The 12139-nt window shown below is 33.9% G+C and overlaps 1 protein-coding gene across 3 annotated transcripts in view; it reads left to right on the forward strand.

The window, feature by feature from the left end:
- PPP4R3B (protein phosphatase 4 regulatory subunit 3B) overlaps nt 1-12139 on the forward strand; it is a 79271-nt gene that overhangs the window by 44603 nt on the left and 22529 nt on the right. For all 3 annotated transcript variants that reach the window (XM_027865148.1, XM_027865149.1, XM_027865150.1), the window contains 2 exons: nt 7264-7380; nt 9316-9432. In XM_027865148.1, the coding sequence (XP_027720949.1) occupies nt 7264-7380; nt 9316-9432 (234 nt within the window). The remainder of the gene's footprint in view (nt 1-7263; nt 7381-9315; nt 9433-12139) is intronic.

The following is a 12139-nucleotide window of genomic DNA, read 5'->3' on the forward strand; positions in this document are numbered from 1 at the left end:
AGTGCCCTCAAGGATCACTACTTGGCCCTGTGCTAGTTAAGATGAAGTTTAACAAGGACAAATGAAAAGTCTAGTGATAATGATGATAATAGTAATAATAATAATTAACATTTATATAGCACTTACTGTTGCTAAGAGCTTTACAATTATCATCTCATTTGATCCATATGGCAATCCTTAGAGGCAGGTCCTGTTATTATCTCTATTTTATAGATAAGGAAAATAAGGCAAAAAGGTTAAATGACTTGCTAAGGCGCACACAACTACTTGGTATCAGGCTGATTTGAACTCAGGTCTTCCTCACTTTATCTGCTCTTTATCCATTGTGCCATCTAGTTGCCCATGACTCCCTTTCCTTAAGAATAGCATAAAAAACTGTCACATGCTTTGCTAATGTCTGGGTAAAACTGATATAATATTTTCCCCATCTACTGGTGTAATTATCAAAAAAGGAAATGAGTTTGGTCTGGCACACTCTGTTCTTGATGAAGTTTTGCTGACTTTGTGATCCCTGCTTCCTCTTCTGAACAGTTCAATAACCATTCCTTTAAAGATACATTCTGGAATTTTGCTAGGAATCCAAATTAAGCTCACTGCACTATCAAACTTAATTCCATTTTTAAAAAGTGATATTTAGCCTTCTCTAGGTTTTTATTACCTCTCCTGTTCCTGTCTGTCATAGATCACTGACAACAACTGAGAAATTGTATCAATCCTCAAGCAGTTATTAAGTGCCAGACACTAAGGATATAACTCCAGCAATTGGCTTTGTACCCTGGAATTTAATTCATGTTTGGTGATTTTAACTCATCAAGTATAATTAGGTGCTTTCTTATCTATGTCCCTATTTATCTTGGGTTTCAACTCCCTATTAGCCATTTTTGTTTTGTCCTGAATAATCCATAGATTATTTTCCTGAGTACAGAAAACAAATAAAAGTTTTGCGGTTCTGCCTTTTCTTAATTTTATTTAACCTTTTCTAAACCACCCCAAGCAGTAGTCCTTTACTTTTTATTTTCTTACAGACAACTGGAAAAAAATCATTTTGTTTACTTTAGCATTCCTAGTCAGCCCCAGTTTATTCCAAGCTTTGATATTCCTGATGTTATTTTTATTTTTTGGTGCCATGCTTTTGGATTCCAATTCCATTATCTGCACTTGCTTCCATCTTCTGTACTTGTCTGTTCGAAAAATAGATCTTTATTCATATCTTCTTTTTTTATTTTTTATCAACTAGATTTCTCAGTATTCCTTTCCCTTCCTCCTCCTGGAGAAATATCCCTTAGGACAAAGAATTTTTAAAAATAATTTTTTATTTATATCTTTTATTTTTTATCATATTTATCCCAATTATACTTCCCCATGCCCCTCCCAGAGAGCCAACCCATATAAACAATAGTATTTAAAGAGAGGGATCAGCGCAACTGATTGCTACGTTGAAAAAGGCTGAAAATATGGGCAAGTGTAACACCTGTAGACAACCACCTTCATGAAGGGTTAGGTTGGGAATGTTTTCTTGTATCTTCATTCAAGTCCTGCTTGCTCTTTTATAATTTTGTCACATTCACTTTTGATTTTTAATGTGTGGTTCCTTTCAGTTACATTGTTGTAGTTACTGTGCATATTGTTTTTTTCTTGGCTCTGCTTATTTCATTCTGCATTAGTCATGTAGATCTTTCCATTTTTCTCTGTATTCATTACACACATCATTTCTTACAGCATAATAATATTACATTCCATTCTTATACCACAATTTATTTAGCCATTCTCCAGTAGATAAGCATTTACTTTGTTTTCCAGATCTTTGCTATCATACAAAAAGTATTGCTATAAATATTTTGATATATATATGGGGACTTTTCCCTTATCAATGACTTCCTTGGGGTATAAGCCCACTAATGGAGTCTGTAATTCAAAGGGCATAGACATTTTAGTCACTTTACTTGCATAATTCCAAATTGCTTTCCAAAAATGGTTGTGCCATTTCACAACTCCACTAACAATGTATTACAGTGCTCATTAGTTCACAGCACCTCCAAATTGATTATTGCCATTTTTTGTCATCTTTGCCAAATTTCAGGGTGTTAGGTAAAACCTCAGGACTGTTTTGATTTTCATTCATGTAGTTATACTTTGCTATTCTTCATTTGAGGGCTGTTCGTTCATATCCTTTGACCACTTCTCTATTGGGGAATGGTTGTTAATCTTATATATTTTATTTATATTTCTTATTTATATTTATTTACATTTCTTGGATACTATACCTTTATCAGGGAAATTTGATATAATTTTTTTTTTTTTTTTTTTACTAATTAGACCACTTCCCTTCTTAACTAAGTGCATTAATTTTGTTCATGAAGAAGCTTTTCTGTTTCAAGTAGTCAAAGATTTATTTTATCTTTTGTAATTGGTTCTGGCCTTTGTTTGGTTAAGGATACATCTTCTATCCAGTAAGAGGTATATAATCTGCTTTTCTTTTAATTTTTAAATCGTATAATCTTTAATATTAAGTTTGCATATCCATTTAGAATGTGTCATGGAATGTGGTGGAAGATGTTGATTTAGGTCCTATTTCTGCCAGACTACTTTCTAGTTTTCCCAACATTTTTATCACATAGGGAGTTTTCTTTGAGGGGATTTATGTTTTCTACTTTATCAGACACTGGGCTATTGAGTCCCATTATTTCTAAATCTCTCTTGTCTAGTCTTTTCCACTGATCTTATGTTCCATTTTTTTAACTAAGACCAAATGCGAATTTTTTTAAGAGGAAAAGAAAAAGCAAATTCAGCAAAACTGATCAGGACCGTCAAAAAAATCTGACTGTATGTAATGTTACACACCGGTGGACCCCCTTTTGCAAAGGACTGGACCTAACCGAAGTGGGGTGGGGAGTGGGGGATGTCTTCTTATCTCTTCTTTGAGACCAAGGTTATTCTTTGTAATTTTTCAGTATTCATTTTCAGTTTCTTTGTGGTGGTTCTTTCCATTTACATTGCTGTAGACATTGTGTATGTTGTTTTCTTGGCTGTTTCCTTCTCTTTGCATCAATTATGTAAAGGTTACCATGATTTTCTGTATTCACCAGATTCATTGTTTCTTACAGCATGGTAATATCCTATTACATTCATATACCACAATTTTTTTTAAGCCATTCCCCAGTTTATGGGCATCTACTTTTGTTTCCAGTTCTTTATTACCACTAATGCTACTACAGTTTTTTGGGGGATTTCTTTTTGTCAGTATCCTCCTTGGAGTATATGCCTAGTAGTGGAATCTCTCGGTCAAAGATTTTAGCTGGTTGATTTGCATAATTCCAAACTGCTTTCCAGAACTATTATTATACTCCATTAACAATGGAGTAGTATGCCTCTTTCTACAACTTCTAAGTGTTGACTATGTTCGTACTTTATCTTCTTTGCCAATTTGCTGGGTATGAGGTGAAACCTCATGCTTGTTTTGATTTGCCTTTCTCTTATTATTATTGATTTTGCTCATTTTTTCCCCACATAGTTGTTAATAGTGTGTGTTGTTTTTGTATAGTTCTTTTATATAGTTATCTTTTTTTAATTCTATATTGGTTGGTAAATTCCATGTGCATCTACTTCTTCTCTCCATATCCTTTTTATTCCTTCTTGGAATTGTTTCCTTTTGTCTCGAGAATGAAAAATTTCATTCTTGAGAGTGTCCCCTCCCTTCTGAGCTGACTTTATCTATAGAATTTTAGACTGAAATATTTGCCTTCCTTTCTCTTAACATTTGAAATCTACTTTACTAAAATCTAGGGTTTACGTTTGACTTCTGGTGGTTTTTGTTTGTTTGCTTGTTTGTTTTCATCTCTATCATAAATTCTAAGATAAAGTGGTCACTTCTCTGAAAAGGTCCAATCATTTCTATCCTAGCAGCCACTTTTCCTTCTTTATATGAGTCAGATCCAGAAGTTGTTCCCTTTTCTTGGTTCCTCTGCTTCTAAAGAATAAAATTATTAAAGCAAATAAATATAATTATTAGCTGGTCTTGCTGCAAATATAGATTATTATTACCTTTTGGCAGAGAGAAAGCCCCTGGAAATGTCTTGATAATTGAAGTCTCTCATTACTACTATATGAAGCCTGTGTACCAGCCTTGTGTTTCCTGACCTCTTCATCTGTTTCCTCTTTCTAGCCATGTGGTCTGTGCAGTTGTTATGAAGATCAAATATGTTAATAAAAGTAAAATACAAATCTTAAAGCAGTGTTTAAAATGTCAGCTGTGATTATCAATAAAACAGGAACTGAGAACCCAGAGAGATTCAGTGATTTGCCTGGGGTCACAAAGCTAGTAAGTATCCAAGGTGGGATTTAGACCTAGGACTTCTGACTCACAAACCAGTTCTCTACCCACTAAGGCCATGTGTTCTCTCAAAAAGTGAATGCAATCTTAGGCTTGAGGCATAGTGTCAAAAATGAGAGGGAGGAGAATCATAGGTTCTTGGGTGTAGAGGTGGAAAGGACCTTAGAGGTTACCCAGACCAACCTCCTCGTTTTTATTGTATCTCTGAGTTCAAATTTGCCACCTTATGTTTTGATCTATAATTCTCTTTTTACTGTATATATTTGGTATACTTGTATATAAACATCTCAGGCTGTGGGCTTTATTTCTATCTGTTAGATTTTATTTCCTGTGACTTTCTGGGTATCTTTACTACTTTTTCAACAATTTAGCTATTTCCTCTGTTACTTAAGTTGTTCCCCTTCCTTTTCAATTTAAAACCCTTTGATGGAATTTACAAAGTAGGCAGATGTATCTTTCTAGCCCTTGTGAGATAGACTTCATCCTTTGCTTCTCACTTATCATTCCTGAGTATTTTTAATATGGTCCAGAAATGCAAATCCAATTTTCAAAAACCATCTTATTAACCATCTGATTACTTCTCAAATCTGCCATTTCTTCTGAAATCCTTGCCTTTGATTGGTGGCAATGATTTTTTAAAATACCACCTATACTCCTAAAAGTCTTCACTTTCTTCCCCAGACGTGAATGCTGCTGGATGGGTCTTAATTTGATTGAAAAGGAGATGGGCCCAGAATTGAGCAGGTAGTGGTTATTTGGATGGGTTGTTTTTGTTTCTGTTTCTGGGAAAGTAGGATGTGCTTTTTAGTGATCCAAAGACCCATTTCTTTATCACTTGTGTATTCTTCTGGTTAGACTTAATGAAACACCACATAGGATCAGAGGATTTAGAACTGGAGATTACTTTAAAGAGTTCCTTGTCCATTCTCCTCATTTCTTCCCAGAGAAAATTTAAGAGGGCAGGGACTTTCATTTTTGTTTCTATGTCTCTAGCAGCTAAAAAACAGTGCATGGCTCATAACACATTTTAGGTGTTTGATTACTCATGATGATATAGAGACCCAGGGGTATGATGTGACTTGCTCAAGTCTACATGTGTAGCATTTATTGGAGCCAGGATTCCATTCCAGTTCTTCTATATCTGAACAAAGGCTTTTGTGCAAGAAGTGGCATAAAAAGATTATGGTGAAAAAAATAAAAGGAAGTGGACCAGTCATAGTAGTGAGCATGAGACTCATTATGAAATGGACAGTTAGAATGGTACATTAGTACTACTGAGACATTAAAATAATCAGAAGACCTCTAGCATGTTGGTTGTTTTATGGAAAGACATGGAAAAGAATCCCATAGGATAAGAAGAATTGTAATCTTTATTGGTGTTAGCAGTATCCATATGTATGAAATTACAGCTCCACCAGCATGTCTTTAGGATGATTCATAATCTCAAGAGCACTTTCCAGTACAAATAGTCTTCATCATACACGCAACAGACTTGCAAACATCCTGTATGTACAAATAGTTGCCGCTGTCTTTCTATCTACTTTATTTTAGAATTGTAAAAATCCTTGCTGCTGCCTTGGGAGCAATTTTGCACAAATTTAAAGCGCTTAGATTTTCCATGGTTTTGGAAGTGAGGGAAAAGAAAGAGTTAAAAGAAGGGGATAGTCTGCCTATTGGGTAACTTGTTTTTTCCCAACATATTACATCACAGTAAATTTTTACACATACTTCTGTTGTGCTGCCAGAAATTTAGATATAAACATCTTCTTTTCAAAATGTAAAATCCTTTAGAGGTATGTACGAAAGCATCATTAAAAACATTAGTATTAAAGCAAACACTTTATTACATTATTATTTTCTTTCTTCCTAATACAGTACTTAATTTCAGTCACCTGTACTCAGGAAATGGACATTTTGATTAGCAGCAAAGGGAAACATTGTTCAGGTTAAGGACCGGAGTTAGAATTAGAACAGCATATAGGTCCAAGAGGGAGATATTTTTGGACTTTGGGGAGGGGAGTACAAACATGAATTTGTTAATTTCAAAATTTTTACTAAGACTTATATTCAAGAAAGAAGGAGAAAACTTTTTTTCCTTTTCTTCCTGCACACAGCATGGTCCCTTGTTCCCAGGACCTAAGTATATGAATCTAGCACTAGGTACTTAAACTATGTTGAATTATATACAGGCTTCCACAAATAATCCTGATAATTTGTCTACTTTTGTGTAACTTTTTTTCTAGGAGATTATGAGTTCTGAGCCTTAGGTTTCCAATTTGCAAGTGAACTTTTGGAATACAACTCATTTGTAAATTGGAAACTGCCAGTATTTTGTCCTTAAGAGTCTACCGACCCATGGAATTTGTCTACTCTGATGCCTGTGGTAGATTGGAAACCAGCCTAAACAGTGAAATATTTATCTAGTAGGCTTTCTTTTTAATTATTTATTTTTAGAATGTTACTAACCACAGAGATGTTAGGAATCACCTATTTTAACCCCTCTCATTTTACAGATAAAATAATTGAGGACTCCAGAGGTTAAATGACTTGCTCAGAATTACACACCTAGTAAATATTGGAGTAGAGTCTCTAACCTCGGTCTCCTGACTTAAAGTCTGCAGTGTTTCTCACCCCACTATGCCACAATGCTATTTGCTTCACTTGATTGGAATCTAGGATTCTGACCATCAGATTTGCATTTATAAGTGAGGGTTCTTTTATAATAATAAGATAATAGTTTCAGAGAAAGGCAGTTGATGATGCTTGTTCCCAACAGCTGTGATATGCATAGTTGGGTGCATTTACACCACGTAAAAGATGGGTTTTGGCCAAAAAGTATTATACTGAGTTCCCTTTACTGTAGCACCACATTCCCATGAACTCCCAAGTTTGTCTTCATAAGTGTCAACTTACTATGGTTTCTCACATTACAGGTTAATTTTTTCAAGGAATTCTGTGCATTTTCTCAAACATTACAACCTCAAAACAGGGATGCATTTTTCAAAACTTTGGCAAAATTGGGAATTCTTCCTGCTCTTGAAATTGTAATGGTAACTATATAATTTCTTTATACTTTTGGAAGTTGTGAATTCATTATATTGATGTTACAGGTCTTGCTAATGAAATTTATATCACCAGTGCATTTTGGATATAAAGTGGTATTTTGTAATGCAGTTACTGTAATCACAGTTATTGTTTGGCTAATGTTGGTGAAATATTAACAAATATATGTAAGTTTTACAGTTTGGGGTTTTTGTTTACAGTTGTAACTTTTAGTGTGTGAATGGCTTTGATAGGGTGACAGCTGAAGGATGAAACATTGAGCATTTTCCAGAGAAACCAGTCATGCCCTCGATAATTATTGGTTCAGTTATGGAAACATACAATTTCCCAAAATGGTTTTTGAAAGTATTCCCAATTAGGGACAACCAGGGAAGAAGAAGACGGACACAGCCAGATGAAAGACTAATTTTGGAAAAGCTAGAAGCTTGATCTAGAATCAATGTAAAGACAAATTTTAAGCAATAGAGAGGCTGCTAAGTTCAAATTTTCTTATGATTTTGAGATGGGAAATTCAGAAATTTTGTTATTTCCTACTTAAGTCATTGCTTATAGGGAAATTCCTTGAAATTAGAAATTATTTTTTATTCATCTTTTTTATCCCTTTTCTTGTTAGGATTTATTTTTTTTAATTCATCTTTTTTATCTGTCCCTTTTCTTGCTTAGTAGAGTACCTTACACTGAGTAAGTACTTAATATTTCTTTGAGTTAATTTAAGAGAAATTAACCAGTTCTTTGATTTCACTGGTATAGGGAGTTCTTGGTGAGGAATTTACTCTACCAGTGAAGATTTACAGTTTTAGAAGTTGCCTGGAACACTGAGAGGTTGTATAAATCGCCCATGGTCCCAAAGTCAATATGTATTAACTATGAGACTTGAACCCACATCTTCCCGACCCTGGGGCCAGCTCTCTATCCATGCTGTTTCTTAAAGTAAAGAATACATAATCTAATTAATTGAATATTTGCTCTTTTATGGTAATAATGGAAAAATCAAGAGCAAGAAATTTCTAGAAACCCGGGGATAGAGAGGTAGGAGGAAGGAGATAAGCATTTATACATTTACATAGCCACTTACTATGTACCACGCAGTATGCTAAATGCTTTTACAAATATTATCTCATTTGATCCTCACAACAACCATGGGAGGTGGGTGCTATTATGGTTCCTATTTTACAGTTGAGGAAACTGAGGTAAAGGAGAGGTTAAGTGACTTGCCCGAGGTCACAAGGTAAATGTCTGAGGCTAAATTTATATCCATTCTTCCTGACTGCAAGCCCAGCACTCTATCCACTGCACCGTTAGTTAACCCTGTCAGGGAAGGCAGTGGCAGGGTATAAATTCTTGGTGGAGAAATTTTTTTTTCTTTTTTTTTGCAAGGTGGTTGGGGTTAAGTGACTTGCCCAAGGTCACACAGCTAGTAAGTTTTTTTAAGTGTCTGAGGTCAGATTTGAACTCAGGTCCTCCTGACTTCAAGGTCAGAGCTCTATCCACTGTGCCACCTAATTGCCCCAACACTGAAAGTTTTAATGATTTTCCCTGGATTACAAAACCAGTATGTGTCAGATGGCAATTAAACTCAGATCCTCTTTATTCTGAGCCTTTCTATCTCCTCCACTATGCTGCCTCTCCAGAAACTAATTATTAAACACCTCCAGCTCTAAAGATTTAGTATTTGTTCAAGAAGGAAAAGGAAGGGACACATAATTAACAAGTATATTCAGAATGACAGGGTAATGGGAGCAACAGAAATTATCACTAACATAAAACTTTTTTTTGTTCCCACATTGGATTATTCATGTATGGCACAGGAGTTGATCTTCCCTCAGTGCAAAGAATAGTGTACAAACCATACACAATAAATCTTGTCAAATTATGCTATTTTACAAAGTGTATTTAAGTAATTTAATTTTTCTTTCATTCAGGGAATGGATGATTTGCAGGTCAGGTCTGCCGCTACAGATATATTTTCTTATCTAGTAGAGTTTAGTCCATCCATGGTCCGAGAATTTGTTATGCAAGAAGCCCAGCAGAGTGATGATGTAAGTAATAATGTTCTTTTTTAAAAAATTAATTTTTTTATTAATAATCTAGTTAAGTAATATTACCGTAAATTTATGCATACAAATTTATTGAGAATAAGAATAGCCATAGTTTTAAGTATTTTGAAATAGAGTAAGATTTATAATTAATACATTTGGACAATTCAGAGAAAGCAATTATAGCAGTTTAGTTTTTTATTACAAAGAAAAAAAACACATGACAGTATTTTCCAGATGTAAGTAAATTATATTAGATTTGAAGTCTTAAATGTCACTCTTAAGTATAAGTTTTGAAGAGTAGCTACTAATCTAAATAAAACTTCATACCATGAGGAGATTTGTAGGACATTGGTCAGCAAACATAAGTAAACGGTTCTGGTGTTTATTCTTTTTTGTTTTGTTTTGCTTTTGTTTTTGTTAATGAAAATGAAAATAATAAAGCTGTTGACTTTTTTTCACCTCGGTTGTTTTTTTTAAAATCTTTTCAGTAGAGAAAAATGATATATTTGAATCTAAAAGAGAAGTCAAGAGGACTTCATGTTTTTTTCTATTTTAAAAAATTTTGATGTTATTAGCTAGATCATTAAAAGGTATTTGTGCTGTATCTTTTTTTATCCTTTTTTTTTCCCCTCAAGGCAATTGGGGTTAAGTGACTTGCCCAGGGTTGCACAGCTAGCAAGTGTCAAGTGTCTGGTCTGAGACCAGATTTGAACCCAGGTCCTCCTGACTCTAGGGCAGGCACTTTATCCAATGCACCACCTAGCTGCCCTATTTGTGCTCTTCTCTTTCAGACTCTTTTGACCCTTACAACCCTTACATTTTGTAGTAGATCTTGAATTGAATGGCAGTGTATTGCTACTTTTGTTGTCTTTAATTCTTTATTAGATTTATTAAGAGCATTTTTTAAGGATTTAAAAGAGTAACCTAGATGTTTTCATAGGCTTTTCCTGTAGCCATTTCTATTTTAAAATTTTAATTTTAAAGGCTTGACCTCTTATATAGAAAGGACAGATATGCATTCTGTGTTCTTGAAGGATTTTTGTTGATTTTTTTTTTCTTCAAATGAGGTTTCTTTGACTCCAAAGTACATAATCTGCCTCCTTTTATCTGTGCCTTCTTTGAGTGACTTCTGTTTTGACTTATTATACTTTATTAGGAATAACTACTACACAGATTCTGCTGGTATGTAATGATTTATTTGATTGAATATATTTATCATAAGTTACATTTTGCTAGTGTTTTCAGTCAGTATCATCTGTCTCTTAATTTTTACTTAGAATCCTTAAAATTGAAGGATCTGGTTTCTTTTTACTCTGTAGATCATATCTCCTTCTTTGCAGTTAAATAGTGCTAAAGTTGTAATGCTGTTGCTAACAATTCTTTGTTTTAAACTATGAAAAGGCTTTTATGTCAGATTCCCTCACTTTTATAATCAGTCAATAGGTCTTCAAGATCGTCTTTGTCCTCAATTGTATAGTTAAGGCATAACTTTTTTGTAATTTGTAATGTGTTCCTTTTCCTAAAAGTTAACAAGATCAAGGAAATTATAAATTATTTTAAAATATAAATTGAAAGTTCTGTTTGTATTGGAGTGGTGTTGACTTTTTTTTTTGTTTTAATAAAGAAAAAAAGAAAGCACCCAACACTAATGGATCTTCCACAGAGATACTTTTGGCAGAAATCTTGATAACCTTATGCCTTTCATGAATAAATGAACAGCATTCAGCTTTTTGTCTTCTAGCATCATGCACATAAGCTCCAGGGAGTATAGTTAATTTCAGTAACGCTATTCAGTACCATCCAATATATTTGGAAATCTAGACATATCAAATTAATATGGAAAAGTTTTGATGTTGAACATTAAAACACTAATATTTTTACTCTTTTTTTTTTTTAAACAAAATGTAACATCTGTCTTAAGTTAATCAATTTTATATATATAGTTCAGCAATTTGGTGATTTGCTTATTTGGCAATGTTTAAAATTTGTAGAATAAGTTTGTCAAGCTTTTTACTTTCTGCGTTCAGTGCCTTCAGACTGCCATAGACTTGGAAAGGATGAATGTAAAGATCATTTCTGCTCTTTTGCATTTGACCAGTTTCAATTATAGCTTTCATTCTAACCTCCCTCAAATCTAATCGGCAAGTTAGAAACCCAAGTGGATAGATATTTATAAAACTACTCCTTCTGTCAGGTCTTTGAGACATTATATATGTAGAGTTTTGACTTAAGATGAATTCTCAAGCCAGTCATTAAAGACAGTTTCTGTCTGCCATGTTGAGACTTTTGTCATGTTAATTTTGCATGGGTTTAAAAACTTAAATTCTGCTTTTGGATGACACCAAATTCTTCTTGCATGCCATTAAGAGGAACTTCCAGCACATGGAAGCCGGCAGAATAAAAAATATATTCCAGTCAGGTTAGCTTTACAGATGATTAAAATTTGGAGACATATTTCTACAGAGCTTATCACTGGCTTTTCTCTAGGCTTCTGATGTGATCACCACCACCATCTCACTGCTTAACAGTTTATTTTTTTTGTTTTAAATTAATTTATGTTGAATTATCAACAATCACTTCCATAAGCTTTTGAGTTTTAAATTTTTCTCCCCCTCCCTCCCCAACAGTTTACTTTTTAATTTAATTCAGCAGACTTTAATTTATCAAGCATCTATTATGGACTATCTGACAATTCCTGCCCTCAAGG

Source organism: Vombatus ursinus, unplaced genomic scaffold (assembly GCF_900497805.2).
Source record: "Vombatus ursinus unplaced genomic scaffold, bare-nosed wombat genome assembly UNPS02014778.1, whole genome shotgun sequence".
Lineage (NCBI taxonomy): Eukaryota > Metazoa > Chordata > Mammalia > Diprotodontia > Vombatidae > Vombatus > Vombatus ursinus.